The sequence below is a fragment of the Rhinolophus sinicus genome, chromosome 5, assembly GCF_057876585.1.
Source record: "Rhinolophus sinicus isolate RSI-liver-muscle chromosome 5, RSI-T2T, whole genome shotgun sequence".
NCBI classification, from domain to species: Eukaryota; Metazoa; Chordata; class Mammalia; order Chiroptera; family Rhinolophidae; genus Rhinolophus; species Rhinolophus sinicus.
The window spans coordinates 27,558,922-27,580,944 of NC_142505.1; the positions used below are offsets into that span (position 1 = coordinate 27,558,922).

At 35.3% G+C, this 22,023-nt stretch overlaps 1 protein-coding gene across 1 annotated transcript in view; it reads right to left on the minus strand.

The window, feature by feature from the left end:
- The window catches only part of KCNH8 (potassium voltage-gated channel subfamily H member 8), a 323,786-nt gene that overhangs the window by 142,349 nt on the left and 159,414 nt on the right, over positions 1-22,023 (minus strand). The window contains exons 4-5 of the mRNA XM_019726038.3: positions 13,094-13,221; positions 7,797-8,037 (exon numbers count right to left, since the gene is read on the minus strand). Of these exons, the coding sequence (XP_019581597.2) occupies positions 7,797-8,037; positions 13,094-13,221 (369 nt within the window). The remainder of the gene's footprint in view (positions 1-7,796; positions 8,038-13,093; positions 13,222-22,023) is intronic.

Genomic DNA, 22,023 nt, shown 5'->3' on the forward strand with positions numbered 1-22,023 from the left:
TGTCACAATAACTATTACTGTAAAAAATATCAGCACAAACAAACTGCATTTAAACTAGAACTTTTTCAACCAAAATGCTCAGGATAATTTGATTAAAAATAACACTTTGAAAATGTTTTAAGCTGTATATATTAATATTGTTTGGCTCAATAATTGCACTCCTCAAAATAATTCTGAATGGAGGAGGGCCTTTTGCATTTGATGTTCTCTTTGTTTGGAATGGTCTTCATCAAGACATACAGTTGATTGTTTCCTTGCTTCCCTTCTATCTTTATTTAAATGTCATGTTCTTATTTCTCTTCCCTGATTGCTTCATTTAAAATTGAAGCCAATTTCTTCCCACTTCTCTGCTTTACTTTTCTCCATGCAACTCAACACTAACATGCTATATATTTTATTTATTTTTTTCCTGTTTGTCTCCTATTGGAATATAAGTCCTACGGGGGCAAGTTTCTCTATTTGTTTCACTGATCTATTTCTAACATCTAAAACAGGGGATGGCAAGCAATGGACATTGAATATATATTTGTTCTGTTAATGAATAAATATATTCTTCCACAGTGATGTTCTTTATGATTTTTTTCAGTGGCAAAAAAAATCGCCTTAAATGTGTAACAAATAAGACATTAAACAGAATAGCTCATTTACATGATGGTATATTGTGCAAATATTAAATGTTTATAAATATTTATAAAATACTTATATTAAAATGTAAAAAATAAAAAAAAGGCACCTAAATTTGCATAGACTATGATCAGAACCACACGAAAAGAAACAGAGGAATCAACAACCAGAAAGATTTCACTTGGAAGAAGTGGTTGTGTTGGAATGGGTGTGACTGAAGGCCACTTGTTTTTCTCCACTGTTTCTATTTTCAAGTTTCTATAATTAGCATGGTATAGCCACAGAGGAGAAATTAAACCAAACAAAAGAAAATGCTTTGAGAATATAATTTGTTGGTGTGTTAGAACATTGCCATTGAGTATGAGTTTCTTGGGAATCTTTCCAAAAATCTACATGTCTCTCTAATAAGAAATGATGGTGAATAAAGTACTTTTTATAATCAAACATAAACCCATTATTCTAGCCTAAGGACAATATTAATTGCTGTTTTTGAACCAACGAAAAGTAGAAACACTCTGCTTTGCAGTTTCACGTGGTTAAGGAAAATACAGCGGTCACATATCCTGGGTATCTGCTCAATAGCTGACTTATCATAGCACTTCATCTTCCCATGAGGAATTCTGAAAAGCCTAAAGAAGCAATAATTAAACTGATAGTCTATTTGCAAAATAAATGCAATTCCAGTCTTTGCTTAAGTGCTTGAGTAGGTACTTTTAAGCCACCTTATTTGGGAGCTCTTAGTAGCAATAATGAAAATAATACTTACTTTTCAATGCACTTCCCTCACCCCCAAGGAATTCTGATATACAAAATTTCTTTTGAGATAAGACACTGGGTATGTGACACTTCTCTGGAATTCTGTAGTGACAAGGTAGTTTTCTGTTTAATTATTGTTATGCTCAGGCTTAGACTTATTCAGCAGAAAATAGCTGGTCAGTAGCCAAGTGGACACTGATTCATTTCTAGTCAATTGTTAATTCTCAATACAACACATTCCATTTATTTGATACTCCAAATGTATTATCTGGGAATATAGACACTGGGAATACTCTCAGAGTTGGGCAAAAAATGGCCACATGGGACAGAGGTCTACTTTGAGGCATGGCTATGAATGCCTTCCTGAGTTATTACTCTTAGTAAGTGATCTTATTACTTAATCCAAGATCAGTGTTGAATAGTAGGGGTACAGGTATGCAGATATGGGATTGTATGTCTGTGTGGACTTAAATTGCTATCCAATGTTTGAAAGGCAGAGAAAGACTAGGAGGGAGAATGTGATTATGTGAGAGGTAGGAAAAAAGGATGAGACTGATGGAGAAAGAGAGGAAAGGAAAGAGGGAGGGACTGAAATACTAAGATAAAAACAAATGCTAAGCAAAGCTTCCAAATGCATAGTCTGGGAATACCAGTATGCCCACATCATTCAGCAGTAGAATTTATTTTAATTCCTTGATCACCATGAAATTTCAACTTTATCTATTGTTAGAAGTCTTTCTGTCCAGTATCCAAGTCTGTATGCTTAATTTTAGTCATTTAACTAAGGAGGGTAATGACATATCTTTGCACTTTTCAGAAAAATGACTGTATTTTAAGTTGAGGTTTGCTTGTACAATAAAATAGCAATAAAATGTCTATATTTTTTCAGGTTCCACTGAGATTTATATATTTTACCCTAACATTAAAAAGAAAAAACAAAACAAAACAAAATACCCAAGAATGCTGAAAGAAAGTATTCTTTTGAGCCTTGAATTTCTACTGGAGAGTTAACAAACTAGAGTTGAATGGCCTAAGAACATTACTCTTCAGTTCCATGGTGAAGGCATATTTATAAAGAAGAGGGGACTTGAGGAGATGCTTTACAAAGCAAAATGTATTTAAAAATACTATTAGAAATTGAACACAGATTCAGGAAAATTATGAAGTTGTTGAATAGAGGCAAGTCTCAGTTACTCTAAAGCTGGTGAGTAAGCCTTTAGCTAATAACTTCCTTCTGGACTGTGTTATTGAAAGCCCAGGTGATGAGGTCTTTTAGACCTCTTCAGAGCTTGGCAGGAAAGAGAAGGAGATGAAATGCAGATCAGCTTACTTCCTTGTTCCTAAAGGTTGTGATGGAGGGAAGATTCGATGGGAGAAGGCACTGGAGTAATTGCCTATAATATTGTTTGGGATCGTTCAATGCATACCAGATCCCAGAGCGCTGCAGATGCAGGATGCAGGACTCAGGAAGATGTAAGATGATGGTATTTAAGAGACCTTCTCTCGGCTTTTCTAAAAGAACACTAAGCCAAGTCTGTAGACGTAGCTGTAAAAGTCTTAGGTTCTTTAAGTGGTAAATGAGTCCCCAGACACTTGTGTTCCTGAAAGCAAGGGATGTGAAATGTTCTAGTCGACACTATTTCCACAATTAGTTGGATTTTCAGTATGTATTAAAGAGGACTGATTTTCTGAAAATAGTGGATATTAAAACAGACTGAAGAGATATGGGCTTAGTAGCATTATTGACAAGACTCATTATTACTGATTAAACAGTCAGTGAGTTTATTTCTTGATAAAATTACCTCATTAAATCCTTATAATAATGCTACTATTTTTCCCATTTTACAAATGAGTTTAGGGTTATAGTCCTAGCTTGGTCAGTAATTAGCTAGATCTTGGATAAATTGCTTCTTGTTTTTTTCCCTTTTCCCTCTTAAGTACAAACAGATATATCTGCCTTAATTATGTCATAAATGATATGAAGAAATAAAGATTCTGAAATAGCAAAATTCAGTGACATGTAAGTGAATAAAAGCACTGATTAATAAAGCATTACAGACAAAAAAAATAAAATAAAATAATCGGAAATGATGAAAATTTAGTTATATGCTCATAAGAAATATTGCACTTATAGCTATTCAGTTCATTAGCTGGGGTAAAATCCTTGTAAATATATAAATTATGATCTAAACGCACTACATAAACATCAAATTATGCTAATGCTGATGCATCAATTCAAGTCAAACTCACGTATTTCTAGAACATTTCCTACTGTGACACTGTCCCCACTGAGAACCAGGGAACTCGAATGACCTAAATCAACACAGAGCATAACCTTAAAAATATAACATTGGGAAAAAAATGCCTTTCAAGTGTTTACAGGTAGTTTGGGATTGTCATTAACAATTGAGGAGCATTGCTGGTGGGTAGTGGGTAAGAATGCTAGATGTTCAGTCCTGGACAGAATGGCCCATACAATGTATAATTGCCCTTTACCCCACACAACTCTCCACTGTCTTTTTATGGCTAAGGTAAAACTAGTAAATAGGAAGTACAATTGCATAACGAGTTTCCTTTGACCATCTGCATTCTGAGGAGCTCTTAGCCCAAATCAATCAGAGTTATAGCTTCATGGCATCGCCTCCAGTCTAAGCCTTCGTGGTTATAACAGCAGAAAAGAAGAATGTGCAAACCACTTCCTGAATAGCCTCAGAGTGGCATGGCAGGACAGAAGAAAGAGCATCCTGTTTCTTTAGAAAGGATATAGCTTAGAATGTCTGAAATGACCCAGTGCAAGGGGTCACAGATGCTAGGGGAGTACTTTGTTTTTTTTAAATTTTATTTTCTTTATTAGTTTCAGGTGTATAAAGCAACATACTAGTTAGACATTTACACCCTTCACAAAGTGATAAACCCCTCCCCCCCCCCCCCCCCCCCCCGGCCACTATCCCTCTGACATCGTATATAGCTCTTATAATGGTGGTAATTTTTAAAGAAACATTTTCAGAATGATATAGCTATCAGTAACAGAATATCCAACTAAAAGTGTTTCCAATAATAGGGACATTATTACATCACCCCGCAAGGAGTCCAGAGGTGCAATATGTCAACTTTCTGCTCTGCCATCCACATCTTTTCTATGCCTCTCTTAATGGTTAAGGATGTCTGCAGTAGTTACACACAACATATCCTCCCATCCACATGTCCCCGGGGAAAAGAAGGAATAGGGACACAAATATATTTTCCTCACATGTCTCTCTTCTTTTTTCAGGGGAAAAATGATTTCCAAGAAACCTTCAGAAACTATTTCTTTCGATCTTATTAGACAGAACTGGTCACACACTTACCCCTACACTTGAAACTGGCTAAGGGGAGGAGAATTACCAGTCGCTTAGAATATTCATGATTCATTTCCTGGGTTTGGGCATACTACTGCCTGCACAAAATTGGGTTCTTTGAGTTTTTCGCAAGGAAGTGGGGGAAGTGATTGTTGGACCTATGGGTATGCTACAGTTTTTAGCACTGAGATTTTAGAGATTTAAACTATTTATTTCTGCATTCATGCAAGAAAAAAAGGAAGTTGGCACTTATTTCTCTCATTTTTCTTCCTCATTGCTTTAAATAAAGCAAAGCAAGTTGAGTGTAACTTTTCAGAAAATGGAATCATATTGATTATATACTCTTAAGAAACCGGATCCAATAACCAGGAGACCTCAGTTAGTTATGGGGCCTAGGGCTTATCACGAAGGCTCAGTTTCCCACCTATAAATAAGAAAGATTGGATTCAGTAAATCACCAGCTGGTCACTTCTCATTTTAACTTTTCATAAGGCTTTGAATCCTCAATTATAAACGCTGGTTTTCGAACTAAAAGTAATTTTATAATCACTTTGTAACTGAAAGCCAAATCTTGTGCCCTATCGATCCTAAAGAACTAATGTGGTTTAGTTTATTTTAAGAGGAAGTGAGTAGTCAGGAGAAAGTCAAGCTCATCATTTATATTTCTATTTCAACTAGCATAATTACTCTCAGGTACTTTCTTTATGGAGACTCTATCAGGGAAGAATGTTTTTAAGTAAGTCTTCCCCAAAGAATGTTACTAAGTGGTCTGGGGAGGAATGAGTTCTGAGGTCAAAAATAACTTATGAAGGTGCTGGATTAATCACAGTTGAACAAATTTCTTTATCACTGAATGGCTCAGAGGAATTATAATACAAACGTTCATTGTGAATCTCCAATATAGATATTACAAGTGCTGTGATACCATGGCAGTCCATCTGCTAACCAACATGGCTACTCAGTGACTGGTGGGAAGGTAGTGCACACAGCCTGGATATGCTGGACAAAGGGACGATCCACGTCCCAGGCAGAATGAAGTGGGATGGCGCAAGGTTTCATCATGCTACTCAGAACGGCACACAATGTAAAACTTATAAATTGTTTATTTCTGGAATTTTTCATTTAATATTTTTGGACTATGGTTGACCACAGGTATCTGAAACCATGGGAAGTGAAATCATGGATAAAGGGAGACAACTGTATTGTTCGCCTAGAAAAACACCTTGCTACCTGGAACACAGGAGAAATTGCAGAAAGAAAGAACACAAAGGTTTGGGAGAACTATCAGGCGGCAAGCCAGACTCAATTGGTTTAAAAGAGGAAAGCAGCCTAAAAAAAAAAAAAAAAAAATTCTCACAGGAGGCAGTTCTGAGGGTAAACACATCATCATAACCTGCCAATGGATATGCAGTACCAGAAGCGGCTTCTAAACCCTTGGAATTTCAAATACCTGAAAACGACAAAGAGTAGAAAAGAAAGTCCAAGATACAACCTTTTCCCTCCGACCAAGTTTTAAATAATAATAACTATTCTTATTATATGAAATACTTGTTAAGCAGATACTCAAGCTTAGACATGTTGCATGACTTCTCAAGTTCTTGAGAACTTTGGCCAGGGAGTCCGTTTGGAGTGCTAATTTATGTGTGTGTCATGGATGGGTGGAAGAAGACATCAAAGGTTAGCAAAGTAAAAGGGTATAAAACCACAATGGATTGTTATATGGACACACTCAATTTGTCTACAATTCTCATTTTAAATTCTTTTACAAACTGGAATGTTGCTATTTGCCATTTAACAATAATTTAATATCCCTTTATGGTTATACCTTTCCAATGAATAGTTCAAGTTAAAAAAAAAATTTCCTTGAATTTGTGGCCTTACCAAGCTACCCAACTAAGCAACATTGCCATCTAGTGGCCTAAACATACTACAGCCACCACTTTCGGGGTCGGGGCAGGAGCACTCACACAGCTCTGAGGAGTGTGTGTCCAGTAGATACAATGTTAATAGTGATGCCAAAGCCACACCCAGATCACACAAACTCATCCGGAGCCAACATGTGCTCATTCAGTTAGAGGACCCACTCTGACCCCAAAGCTTTCCCAGCTCCCACAGAGAAAAAAGTACCACCACCACTGAAAAAAAGGATTTGCTCTGCCTCGCTTACTTATTTCCTTTTCTTTGAACTTTTGAGATTCATTTCTCATTCCTTTATTCAACAACTTCTCGAAAACATTGTCCAAACATTTTCTCATCTTTACCATAAGGATGTTGCCCTATATCACCGTGGCCAGGTAAAGAAGTAGGTGTCAGCTTGCGAATGATGGTCACGAATTCCACAGGGGTGAATGAAAGGTACAAGGAGCTCCACCGGGAGTCTAAGCTTAAATGGAGATCTAGAACGTGCCTTAGAATGAGCAAGCAAGAGCTAGGCTGTGGTCTAATCAAGATGAAAATTTAAGGGACAGGAATATAGGGAAAGGCTTAGAAGAGTAGAGCAGATACAGCTTCACCTGAGGTTCCTAATATTCTGGAGACAAATACTCTCAGCAAACATCCCTGGGGCCTTTTTAGTTCAAATCAGATACTGCTTCTCCTGATTTTACTGGGGGGCTTATGTAATCTTTTGCATCTGCAACCAGGTCTCTTATGGTAACCACCATCAACATGTCAAAAAGGCATGGAAGGGTGTGGAAAACCATGCCCAGGACTGGACCATTATCAGAACACCACTGATGGATTCTTGTCAAGCCCCATCTCTGACCCTGCACAGTTAAGATCATGATGGATGTGAGGGAACAAACACAATAGCCCTTGAGTCTTTTTTCAGCCCATTTTTGACAAAATAAGGATGGTGACACAAAACATGGGTTTAGATTGGTTTGACATAAAGGAACAGGGAGAAAGCTGGAAGAGGCAATTTTCCGACATCCAAATATGTGCTTCTCCAAAATTTGCATCAGAGCCTGAGTCATGCCCATGCAAATGGATCTTAGTTGAAATTTGTGTCAGAAAAATCTGGAACACAACTTACTTCCCCTATGCAAATCACCCAGGAAAGCAGCCGTTGGTTCTTACCTATAATAAAAAGAATCTCCACGGCAATGTCACTGACTGTCGTGCTCCGAGTGGTGGATAGGTCATCATTGCCAATAAAGCAAACGTTGTAAGGTACAGTCACGGCAACATAAAACGTCGCCAAAAGAATAAGCCAGTCCCAGCCAGCTTTAAAAGTGCTAAAATGCAAAAGTATGAATTTGGACTTTTTTGCATCAGAGACTTTATACTCCGGAAATGCTGGTTTATCTACAAAAACATTCTGTGGATAAAGACAAAAAGAAGAGAAGGGAGACACAACGTTAGAAACAGGGGTCACACAGCCTTAAACACGCTTCCGTGAGGAGGATCATTCATACAGACAATGTTAGTCTATTTTACAAATGACTTTCAGAAGCTGGCGATACAGAAAGCAGAGATGTATATACTAAAATGGAGCAGAGATATTTCTTATAAGTAACAGAAATCGGCAATTTAGTCATGAATGTTAAGTGAGTAATCCAGATTTTGTTCATTAAAAATAAAAAGATCATTACCTAAAATGTCACCTAAAAACATCCATAGTTGCAAGTACAGCCCGACACACATTCTAAACATGATATATTTATATTCCTCTTGTCATGGGACATTCCATATACTTATAGTTTTGAGATGACAGTCATTATCTAAAGAATGTATTTGACCTGAAATTCTTCTAACAGCAAAGCTACCATTTTTTTTTCCCTAGAAAGGCTAGAGATATATGATTAACATTCTATTGTAAACAGCTGCTTACATTTCTTTCGAAATATAAACAGGTTGTGCTACCTGCTTATATTTTTGCATTGTTGTTTTTGGTAAAGTTTCAAGTTGGGAACCCAAATCTCATAACCTTGATCGACATGGATTCCTTCTGACATGAGCTAGCTCTTGTTAAAATGGCAAAATGAGAAACAGTCGCTTAAGAGTTACAATTCAAGTCATGGGAAGAGAAAGGCCGTGTTCACTGTCTAGCTGATTAAACAAACGCAGAAGAATGGCTGGAGTTTTTATAACTGCAAAACCACTTCACTTTGAAAGCACTCCAAATTGATGAACAATTCTCCTTATTGCTGTGAGACAAAGGGAGGCCCAACAATAGTGTGTGTGGAAATTTGACGAGTCTATGGCCAAATACTTGCAGACCTTGCTTTGACCTCAATTAATGAGAAATACAAGATAGGTAATGGAAACTTAAATTTGAAAGTAAGTTGAATGAACAGAACAGTTAAAAGTTGTGGAATACATGCTACTTGCAGGTCACAGTGTGTTTTCTTATTTCAGCCATTGAGGGAAGAACGAATTAATGTGGTATGTTCAGGGATTCATGAAGCACTTGTGGATTCAAGAAAGGTTCCAAGCAATCTGAAATACTTAGCTCTTTAGTGGTGACTATCCGTAACCAAATATTTCTGCTACCTTAATATTAAGGCACCCCTTATCTTGCATCTTTTCTTGGTAGGCATTCCCAACACACTTCTACTTCCTGTTAATATGTTCGCTCAACCCACACAGGAACCTCATAAGGCCAGGATTTCATGGTGAGAAACTGCTTCACTACTTCTAGATTGTTCTTTGATGCCTATCTGCCACTGCATCCACATTCCACTTCATTCTCCAATACTTGACCTGCCTCCTTCATCTCATTCTAGGAACAAATTCCAAAGATGGATTTTGGCATAGAACTGAGAAAAGGAGAATGAAGTACAACTGTTGAACTTCTCATCAAAGCTTAGGTTGGTGCATTAGAGAGAGCTAGCGTCCATAAGTATTAATCCCCTCAAGGTTGATAAGCACTTGTGTTTATAATAGGACATGATGGATTCTCATATATATATATATATATTTTTCAAATATTTACTACAGTAAGACATTATCAGAAGGCTTGGGGGAACATCTCAATTTCCATCCAAATAAGTATCTTCTTATCGTGTTACAGAAAAGAAAATGTTACCTGTTTGAGAGAGAAGCTAGCTCTAAGAGTAAGGGTTTGGAAAAGTCAAAAAGTAAGGAATTTTCTTTGGACTATGTTTTTTATATGAAGCACTAGGGATGCTGATGCAAAAGGTCAGCAATACATTAGTTATATCTACAAATCATAAAGTAAATCACACTGTTTCATTTTCTAAGCTACATACAATGTATTATTTAAAATTATTTTAAAAGATACTGAGAATCCACACATCTCAGATTAGACTTAAATTCTGAAAGGTTTTTAACTCAAATCCTGCATATACTTTGACACAATCACCTGAGTGAAAAAATAGATGCTCCTCTCTTCCCACCACTGTATTTATAAAGTTTTATCAAAAACATTTCGAATGGAGGACAATTTCTTATAATTAGAAAGTGTGCTTTCAGCAAATAGGGGGAAAAGGACATTATTTATAACCTTCAAACATACGGAATCTGCCTAAAGAATAATACTACCAACTCTTCTCAATTTTTATTTATAAATTATTTATTAATTTTGATGCATGTTCTTCAGTAGCAATGGTGTTTTAAGTATTTGACCTCTAACCTAGGCATTACTGAAACACAATGGTTAAGACTAAAGCCTAATTAAGGTAACTGTTTCCTAAACTATTTTTGCAACATTTCTTTGAAACAATTTCTTTGAATGAACAAAGGAATAGAAAAATGTTTCTACTGTCACTACACAGAGTAATCCCAACAGCATAGTGTATGCCTTTGACGACCGCTCGTACCCTGCTGGTGGTAGTCAGGTATTTTAAAGCACTCTCCTTCCAAGCTCCCAAGCCTCTCATGTGATCTTTACATTTCTTTGTGTTGGAGACACTTGATCTCCCAATGTCATTGCACAGACAGAGTAGCAAATCAAGGAGAGCAGAAATTAAACACCTTTTCCAAGATGTACTTGGCAAAGGAAGAGCCATGACTCAAAGGTATTGCATTGTGATTGGGAAGAAACCTTGCTAATAGCCTGCTTAGCTGCTTTGTCTATGGTTGAATCACATAATCCTAGCCCACAGGACTAGATCAGAGAGGCAGCAAGATAGAGGTGGAAGCACAGTGGCTTTGAGTCAGAGGATTCACAGCTCGGTCCCACATCTGCTGCTTTTACTTTCGAGATCTTGAATAAGTTGTTCTTTTGTATCACTAATATCATGTCTAGTACGAGCTCGCTGTAAGAATCAAATACTATGATGTATGTAAATGGAATCTGTAAACAGCAAAGGGCTACAAAAATATTAAGAAGTCTTTTGTGTGTGTGTGTGTGTGTGTGTGTGTGTGTGTGTGAATGTTAATAGAGCCAGAACTCCCTAAAGATTGATTGTTTAGCCAGTAAGCTCTCCAGATTATTTTTTCCTCTTCTTCCTTCTCTCTTCCTGCTGTCTTTAAGCCATTCTACCCTGTTCTCCTTTAATGAAGGGACAGTTCTAACTCCACACTCCACTACCAGAAGAATTACCTGAACTGTTAGAGTCACTGAGTGGATTAGACATCCTTAATTACTATCTATTACTTTAATGCTCCACCCTGATGTTTGTACTTCTTAAAGAAATGGCAATTTAGCAAATTATCTAAGCAGTGGGAATTATGATTTTTTAAAAATCAGATTGTAAGTACTGTTGTGTACTTTGTTGACTCTAAAGGGAAAAACAGCATGTTCAGCAAATGCATTTTAAAGCTCAATAATACTTGCTATGTCCAAGTGAGTCTCAACTAAAGGCTAGAAGATAGCGTCAGCTTTCAGCATTGTAGAATCTCTGGCTAATATTGGTTTAGGTGCTTTACTTGTTGACTTGCATAGAATCAAGCCCAGATGTGGTTACCTTTGTTTCTTCCTAGAATGTTTACTGTCACTAAGGCTGACAAGGTAACTGCAGGGAGATGTAAATAGGAACTAGTAGAAGGCTCCATAGCTCAAGTGATGTGCACTGTTTTAAGTTTATCCCTGGATTCTCAGGAAATCCATGTGACACTAGGCCCACGTATCCCTAGGAAATCTTTATATTAAGTCAGGACAAAATAAGCAGTGTGTGACTCTTAACAGCAGTGCCTGGTAGACCAGCACCAGCATGGGTGATGGCCCTGCTATACAAATGGATCAAAACAGCTTGTTCTGGCTTCCAGAGAGAAATCACACTGAAGCAGAACCAGATTTGCAGCACTTTCATGTCAGATCTCATGCCACACCTGGGCTCCTGCATGTTCGTTTGTTCAGTATAATCAGATACGCGGATACCTCGTATGTCTGATATGTGACTTTTATCAAAGCATTTGTATGTCAGATTAGGAAGTCTCGAGCTTTCTATATAAAAAGTAAGATGGTAAAGAATCCTCTGTGTCCCTAACTCCCAGAACTGCTGGATCTTAGATCGATTCCAAAATATCTCTGGTTGTTTGCTGTGACTTTTTCTAATGTCACTGCCAAATTTGACCCTGAGTATTTATAACTGCCACCCATACACTCCCCCCCAACCCCCCCCCCCCAAAGTGGTGTGTGCTAAAGATTCCACAATGCCAATGAATGGCATTCCATCATTTGAAAAATTGCCTTAGAATATCTACAACTAAATAGACATGGTTCTGGGTTTCTCAGTGAAATCTCTTAGTGCTAAGAACAAATTATGAAATTAAGTGTAAAATCTGGGAGGATGTGTCATGTAAACTTCAGCAAAGAATCACCTTTTATAGGCACAGTTATTTGCCATGGCTTTTTGAGAGATAAGCACCAGGTTTCAGAGAGTAGCTCTCCTGTCATTTACTAAGAATGCAGCTTTTTACAAAACTGTGTAATGTATGGCGTGTAATTTCAAATCCAATGTTCCACTGTGTGAAATTTCCAACTGCATGTTTGAATAAAATGTAAATTTTTAAGTGGAGTAATGACTTTGATTTGTTCATGGTCCCCCTGGATAAAAGCATTAAATGAAATTAGATAAAGTGCAAAGTAGATGGTACTAAAATTAAATTTGAGAAGTTTTAACCAATACATTATGAATGTGTTATATGACTTACTGCATCATCTTTTTAATGTAAATATAGCCAGTAGACCCCCCAATCTGCAGTATCCCTAGTACCATATTGCACTGGCTGCAATAATAGTCTAATCTCTATGCTGTGATAACACTATGATTAAATACTTTTATTACAGAAATGCCTCATGACTGCTGACCTTTTCCAGTTTGTTCTTTATAGGAAAGCACAAGCCAAAGTGGAAAAAAAAAATCTAGGAAAGCCAATAAATGAGTCAATGGAGCCCTTCTTTAGCGAATCACACATTGCCACCAGGGAAAATGCTAGCATTCAGAGTGTACACACATACCACCTACATTATTTATTTTCAATTTGTTCTTTTCTCTTCTTTGCAGGTGCCCAGAGATGTGATAAAGGACCGCTCGACTCCGTCTCCGGGCTGAATCAAAGTGAGTACCTGCTCTTGATCTTCCTCTGGCTTTGTCTAGAGGAAAATAAAATTCATTAAGCAGCAATAAATGCATCATGTCATCCCAAGAGAGTCAAGTTTTGACAGTTCCTTTTCAAGAGCACATAGTACATGTTTTTCAATACCTAAAATTATCTGCTGGCGTCTACTGACATTTAATTTAATTTCAATCCTTTACAATTTATGTTTATCATTAACTGCATTAGATTTTTAAAGTAAAAATACATGAGCATAGAGGAACTTTAATACAGTTTAGAAAAGGATGAAATAAAAAAATCTTAATATTTTCCTGTTAGTCCACACTCATACCCCTAATTCTACTCCCCATGCTTTTTTTCTTAATCTTTTTTCAGAAAAAATATCTAATATACATCCTATATTCACATTTATGTTGATTTTTCTTTGCATATATGAATGTGTACAATAAAAAATGTTTAATATTACTTTTTTCAGAACAAAATAACTTGTAAATCATTCCAAATATACACATTGTAGTTCTTTTCACATTCTTTTCAATAGCTAAGGGCATACCATGTTAAGGATATAACTTGCCTTATTTATTTTACTTTTCCCTATCAGACACATTTAGATTTATCCAGAATTTTAAAAAATTGTGTATTTAATCATGCAGTGAAAATTCTTGAACATATAGAGCTTTGCTTTGGCATACTCAGCAAATAAATTACTAGGCATGGATGCATACATTTAAAATGTTTGTATACATATTCCGAATTTCATTCTAGCCATTTACACTCCCAGCAGTAGTGAAAGGATGTGGCTGCTTTACCATGCACACATCAAAACTGTGAAATATTAAATGAGTGCTGCCTAACACTTGGATAGTTTTAAAATGTTATATTATTGTTTGAATTTGCACTTTAAAAACATGAATCTGGATGAGCATTCATTTATATACGTATTGCCTATTAACGTTTAGTTTTATAAAGCCTATTCATATTTTTGCCAATTTTGAAGTTGTTGGTACTTTTCTACTTATGTGTAACAGCTCTTTGCATACTAATCTCCATTTTCTCATCATGTATGCTACCAACAGTGTTTCCATTTTGTTACTTGACTTTAGATTTTACTTACGCAGTGTAAACATTTGTATGTTGTCATACTTAGCAATCTATCCATTTGTGGTGTCTGGACATTATGTCCTGGACAACAAAACTGTCTTCATCAAAAATTATTTTTTAATTCTATGCATGCTTTCTTCCAACATCTTTATGTCTTTACTTTTTATTTTTAACATTTAAATCTTTAATCCAATTGGACTCTATTTCAGCAAAATTAAGTGGGGATTTGCTATTTTATTTTCCTTCAAAAGGGCTGTTTTCCAAGAGAAGTAAATACATCGATGATGTGATAATTAAGAAACAGTTTGTATTTGGTCAGTTGGTCAACATACACTTTCATTCTAAATAAATGTATCTAAAATACAATGATTGCAAAATATAAAAATTAAAAACTATTCCTTATCTAAGCTTCATCATCAAATCTTTATGGTATTATGAAGGCTCTTTGATTCCTCTACTTCATAAAAAGGATTTCATTTGGTTGTTACTCTTATAACTATCATTGATGGCTACTACGTGCCAAGCTCTGTTCCAGATCCTCAGTATTTATTTCAACTAATCCTCATGAACACTGAGATAAGTACTATTATCCTCCATTTACTGATGAGGAAATTGAAAGGTCTAATATCTTGACATATGATCACGCAACTAGTGAAGAGTAGAGCCAGTATGTGAAACTGGATAGGTCTAATGACCTTACTCCTTCCTCACACAGCACCAAGTCCCTTATGACTTCAACCAATGTGCAGGAATGTAGCTTGGTATTCAGTGTCACATAGACTAATGTGTATCATTGTCCCTGCCTGTCTGAGCTTGGACTCCAAGTCTTTTAAAGAATTTAACCACCCCCCATTCCCACTCCACCTTCGCTGCTTTTACTAACCAGAAAATAGGATCTTTTATTCATTGCAAAAGTCTAATCTAATGTTACATGCTTTTTTTTTTTCATTGTTCACATTTGCTTCATACTTTGAAAGAAAGTTTAAAATAAAATATGTTACTATAGGCTTGAATCACTAAAAAGAGATTAGAAAAAAATGTAAACATTAGAAGGGGTACTTTTCTGGAAACTCATGGCTGAACAAAACACATTTCATTGTATTGCTAAAAGTTAAGATCACCTCTGTATATGTTCAATATTTTGGTCTGCATAGAACTCATAAGTTGCATCTAAAAATGTAATTATTAACACATCAGAGAGGAATTTTAGATATATTTAAATTTTAAAACATCCAGAGTTTTAAGACAGTGTCTATAGGAATGTGATAGGAAATGCTAGCAGGCTGCTTCAGCAATATCAGTCAATCAAAATGCCAGGTGGAATTACAATCATAACGATAAAATAGACCAGATTAGAAATTTCTGACATTCAGTGAGCCAATTCCCTTCTCAGTGGAGCAATCTGATTAATAGCTGAGATTTTCCAAATCAAACAGCAATTTATAGTCTTGAAAAAAGAGACCAAATGGAAATGTGAAAGAACTGTATCTATCTTGATCTTGGCTCTAAATGGAAGCAAAAAAAGTTTTCCTTGAAAAGTTTTAGTCACAATTAAACCCTCATGCAAGATTACGGTTGAAAATCATTCCACTTAGGTGATCTAAAATCTCCCAAGCAGAGGAATGAATTTAAAATGGTCTGGGTAGGTGACTCTCAAATGGAAAAAAAAAAAAAAAAAATCACAAATAGAATAGGGAGCAATTCATTTTAAAAATTATATATGTACAAAATATTTATGACAGCAATACTTATTATTTGCACATATACACAAACATAAATATATACACATATGTAATATACATGTATGTTCATGTGTATAACTAGAAACCAGCCAAATGTCCATAAACAAAAGAATGCCTAAATTGTGGTATGTCATGACATAGGATATTAAGATTGCCATTAAACTGGGCTTATGTGGGAATAAATGGAAAATGAAGAAATATTAACATAGAAAAATCTCAAAAACATAATATTGAGTACAAAAGCAAGAAATAGAAGAACACAGACAACACAGGTAACATTTTTATAATATTCACACATATGCAAAACTAAATAATGTATTGTTTAGGGGAATATAGGCACTGTAAAAATACACATAATCACACAACTACAGCTAGCTACAAAGAGATTAGAAATGTAGTCTCTAGCAGGGCGACTATGTGCCTTAGTAAATGGCATTAGTAAAATTCTATTTCTTAAACTGAATTTGGGGGTGTGTGGGGATTTGTAATAATATTTTCACATTACATATATAATTTATATTATATATTTTAGTGTCAGAAATATTTCACAACAAAAAAAGGATAACACTAGAGTGGTATTGGACCATTTAACAGAGGAGCCTGATCAAACTCTTTGGAGTGGGGGAGGGAATATGGGTGGGACATCAATTAATTAAGATGAATGACTCAGGGTTAAAAACTGAAGATGAAATAGTTGTTAATAAGATGAGGGATAGCAGAGGCAAAAATATTCCTGACAGAGCAAATAAAAGGTGTAAGGGCCTTGGGCAGAAAGGAGCTCAGCATCTTTAAAGAACAAAGAAATTCAGGAGTGAAGGACATAGAGAATGAGAGGAACAAAAGTCAAAAAAACAAAAAAACAAAAAATAAACAAAAAACAGGAACTAGAAGGTAGGAAGAAGCCAGATACCTAGTGCCTTTGAATTTTGAGGATTAAGAATTTTGATTTTTACTCTATTGAAATGGTAAAAGTATTAATTAGGGAATAGCCTAAACTGATCTAACAAAGACCCCAAAATATATGTATGTAGTGATTGGAATAAGAAACACACTTTGAGTATCTTTTTCTGTCTCACTTTTCCTTTCCTGTAACAGAACAGAGATTAGCATTCTAAAGTGGTGGAGTAACTCTCATTTACGTTGGACATAGAGGCCTCCATCTTTGAGTTCAAGGCAACTCCCCTATGTGAAGGAGGAAGAGGAAGTTGAGGGCAAGAAGCTTCCTATGAGGGAACCAGAAATTGCATACATCACTTTTACTTACACCATAGAAATACTCAGCTACAAAGGAGACTGGGAAATATAGTCTCTAGTTGGGCAGCCATATCCACTGTTAAATTTTAGTTGTAAGTTAGAGAGGGTTCTATGCTTAATTAATGAGTTCTAGAGGATAATTAACAGTCCCTGCACATACATAAAGCCAGGTTTTAAGCTTTCAAATGACATGAGAAAATTTGAGTTTTCAAAATAACACACTGACGTGCAGCATGGGAAATGATTAGGAAGAATCAGTAGGGGTTGTTAGGAAATCATTCAGGAGGCCATTTTAGTAGGTCAGTTGAAACATGGCGGTAGCTTAAACTAGAGTGGTAGCAGTAGTGGTGGAGCAAAGAGGATACATGCAAAATGCGTTTTGAGAGTAAAGTTGCATGGCTTTGTCACTTAACTGATTATGAAATTATCCCTCTCTTACAATAGGAGGGAAGGAGGAGATTGATTATATGACGTAGGTGAACATATAGGTGTGATGGCAGAAAGATGAGCTGGCTCTTGTCTGAGAGATTTCCTTCCTTCCTATCTTTCTCTCTCTCTCTCTCTCTCTCTCTCTTTCTCTCTCTCTTTTTCTTTCTCATTGATTTTGGAGGTTAAGTCAAATGCTAAGGATGAGGGGTAATTCATAGGAGCTGGTGTTTTGAAAACAATAAAGAATGCTTGAAATATATGTTGTAGAGGATGGGCTGTCAAGCCCTGTAGGGAAAGTGATAGATTTGTTGGGGGAATTTGACTGCCCTATTTGAAGCTGCCGATAATACATTTAGAGGGGTTCCCATCTGCCCTAGTGTAGGTTTTATTCTAGCACTTCTTAACCATTTGTGTACAGGACAGAAAAAATGGATTGCTGGTTCTTTTGAATTTACAGCTTTGCCAGATGGATACAGAGAAAATAAAGAGGTGCAAGAGTTTAGGGAATATGCAAAAGAGACTTTAATATCATGACCCATGAAAACTCAGGTAGAAGGAAAATGGAAACAGTAGTGAACTAACAGATAGGAAGAAGGTGGAGATTTCCATGATCTGGCAGTTACCATTAGATCAAAAAAGGTAAATGAGTAACATGTAAGGAGAAATGGTACTATGTCAGTAAGCAGGATGATTAAATAAGCAGTTTCAGTTTTTGAATAATACTGAATGAGGATAATTTCCGGGAAAATATTAAAAGTTATATTTATACTCTGGTGAGTTAGGACTTTTCAACAAAACATCAAGTATTAGCAATATTCCCTTAGCCCCCATCATGTTCTAGGCATGAGAACTTTGTCTTGGCTCTTATTTAATCCTTACTTTGTTAGGCGTTAGTTTTTTCCATTTATTGAAAAACAAGTAAAGGCCATAGAAATTGTGTAATTTACCAAAATTCAAAGCGGAAAGGCTGATATTTGAATTCTTAATGATTTTACTTAAAATCTCATGCTCTTTCTACCTCACCACAGCAGAATACAGACAACTAAGCAGTCACCTCTTATTAGGTATTTTTAGTTATCTGTGTTATCCTGTTGAGTCAAAATGGATCTGTCTCCTGGATAGGAATTATTTTCTCTGCTGTCTTTTCTTCTCCCATTTTCACTCCATTCTTTGCATCAAAAGAGACATACACTGGAAAATGCTCTCTCTCCAGTTTTTATTTTAGGTTCCATTTCCTTTCTACTCCCCCTCATATCCCCTCTTTTATATTGTAAAATACTTTTGTAATATAACATTTTCATAGTAGAGTGTGTGTTCCTATTTAAATATTAATTCAGACATCTGGTTCAAGAAGACTTAAAAAAACCTTATTAAAAATTATAAGACAATATAAAATTTATGAATTTGTATGCTATGAATTATACAGTCTTGAAAGCAAAAAATGGTTAGAAACCCAAGTGAAATTTAAATCACCAAATCACAGTGGAATAATTTAACCTGTCCAGAAATTGGTAGGTTGTGGTGGCAATAAATAAATAAAATTATAGAGAATTTTAATACTATTTATTATCTAGTAACGGACATATGATTCTGTCCAACATAGAATGCCCATTCTTTTCACATGCTCATGAAAAATTGAAAATAGTTGATTTAGTTCTGCAAAGAAATTAAAAAAAAAACGTAAAAAGTAGAAATCATATGGGTGAAAAACATCTTCCATCTACTTCAAAGTCTTGCTATTTGAATTTTTTCAAATTTCTATATAACTCTTGATTTTAAAGGAAATTAATAAATGAACGTATAGACTTTTGGAAATAAATTAATATTATTTTCAAAAAGAGATAATGTTACCAAGAATCTTTGATATCCCAACCCAATGCATGTGATCAAAGATGAATCAGAGGAAAATTAATAAAGTGCATGTTTTATGAAAGATACCATATGTAAATATCTAATACATGAAACAAAATATATAATTAAAATGTAAAATATGTAGCACTTTTCAAGTCACAAAAGAAATATGATAATCTATAAAGAGAAAGCCAAGTAAGAGTAAACTAGAAGGATATAGAAATCAAAGTAGAAATAAATAGAAAGCAAAGGTTAAAAAATATGATCAATAAAACAAAAGGAAGAGAAAATAATTAAACTACTGGCAGTTATATTCAAGGAAAAAAGATAGCACAAACAATATTAAGAATTTTTTAAAGTACCATGAATTTAGAAGACCTTAAAATTATGAATTACTCTGTGCAATATTATATCAGCACAGTCGTCTAGATTAAATGGATATGTTGGGGGAGGGGTGGTCAATTACCAAAAGAGTCCCAAAACGTAGTAATAACCTTGAGTAGATAAAAAACTGTGGAAAAAAGTAGAAAAAAAGACTATTTCACCCACACTGATTAGCACTCAACACTTAAACCTATTTTGGATGGTTTTAAAGGTCAATGTTATTAAGCCTTAAAGAGCAAATAATTCTTTTAAAGCTTCAGAGAGAAAAAAGCCTGAAAATATCTGAATTAAGTCTAAAAGTCTACAAAACTGTGATACCAAAACTAGATGAGTATAATACAAAATTATAACTACTTTAAATATATATCCAAAGATCCTAAATAAAACATTAGTAAACTGAATATAAAGGCGTAGTAAAAGAAAATGTACCATGCTTATGTGGGATTTATGCCAAGAGTGGTTCCATCTTAGGGAATCTTTATATAATTCAGTTCAGTAGAGTTATCAAGAAGGAATTATCATCTCAATATTCTTTTTTTTTTTTAACTTCATAATAAGCAAGCAATAGGAGATATCTTTAACTTAATAGAGAATATCTATCAGTAACTAATGGAAAACTCTTATTTAATGGGTGATATTAAAAGCTTCACAGTATTTGTAATTTGTAAAAAGACCCAAATTTTCAAAAAACAAAACAAAAAACAAAAGAAAATAAAGGAAATGTAAATTCGTTATGAAAATTTTAAAAATTACAGAAAAATTAAAACACAGAGAATGCCTAGTTGTTTTCAATATCAGGAGTTTTATGCATTTCCTTCCAAATTTGTACTGCATTTATTTTTCATAAACTCAGTTGCAATCATAGTACATAAATATTTTTTCCTTGAATATTAAAATAGTACATGTACAGTTTACAAAATTGAGAAATATAAAACAGCATAAAGCAGGAAACGAATGTTGATCATAATACCATCTTCCAGAAATAATTTAAAATTTGGTGAATTAATTTTTTATTTTGTTCTTGGCTTTTTTATTTTTACATCACTGACCGTGTATTATGTAGACTAATCTTAAGTATAACAGGAATAATCACAGTACCTAGATATAAAGAGGGTTTAAGGGGAAATATTTGCCAATGGACATGGGACTGGACTCAGCTTTGTCCAACTAAGAAAAAAAGTCTATAGCTCAGTTCATTCAATATGAATTTACATATATATGTAAATTATATATATATATATATATATATATATATATATATATATATAATCATTTTTAAAAGGTTTGCTATGCAAATGGTCATTTAACCACTAATTAAACCTTGCTATTGCAACAGCAAATGAAAAGACTAAATGATTCTACCTCCCAGCTAAGTTGTAATGCATGTTGTGCTATATTGCCCAGGTTCCCCCTTAGAATTAAAAGGTCTAAGTGTACAGTTGCTGTGAGTGTGTCTGCCCAGAGCCCTCACCTCTCAGCCCTCAGTCCACTCTAGAATTGTCCTCAGCAGAATAAAATGATCTTGACCAGGGTGACATCCTTTTTCAAGAACAGTCTGCATTCAATGTCTGGTCCACATGGTTGTGTAATGGAAGCTTCCCCCCCGTCCAACTCCAAAGGCCACCCAGTTTTAGTTGGTGGTGTACTTGGTTGTCGGCAACATATCTTCTTGTAACTGCATTGCAGCCAGCTTCTCCCTCTGCTCAGCCCGTCCTTCTCTTCCTTTATTCTTAAGCATTGTTCCTAAGAGGACTCCCTAATCAACTTCCTGCAATCTCCATCTCAGAGCTGCTTTCCAGAGATCTCGCACATCAACAGTGTTGCAGTTTAACCGTTGTTCACAGGGTCAGAATCAACCCAATTAGCTGGTGTTTAAGTAGTGCTCTGCCAGGGTAAGAGTTACCGTCTGAACAGTGGGGTAAAGGATATGCCCCAGAAACGAACATTTACTGATACATTGAAATGACTAGAAGTGATAGAAGAATAATGTAATGAATTGCTATAGGGCCTGGTTTGTTCCGTGAACAGAAAAATCCTGGATTAATATATAACTGGTCCCAACTGGTTAATGAAAGACA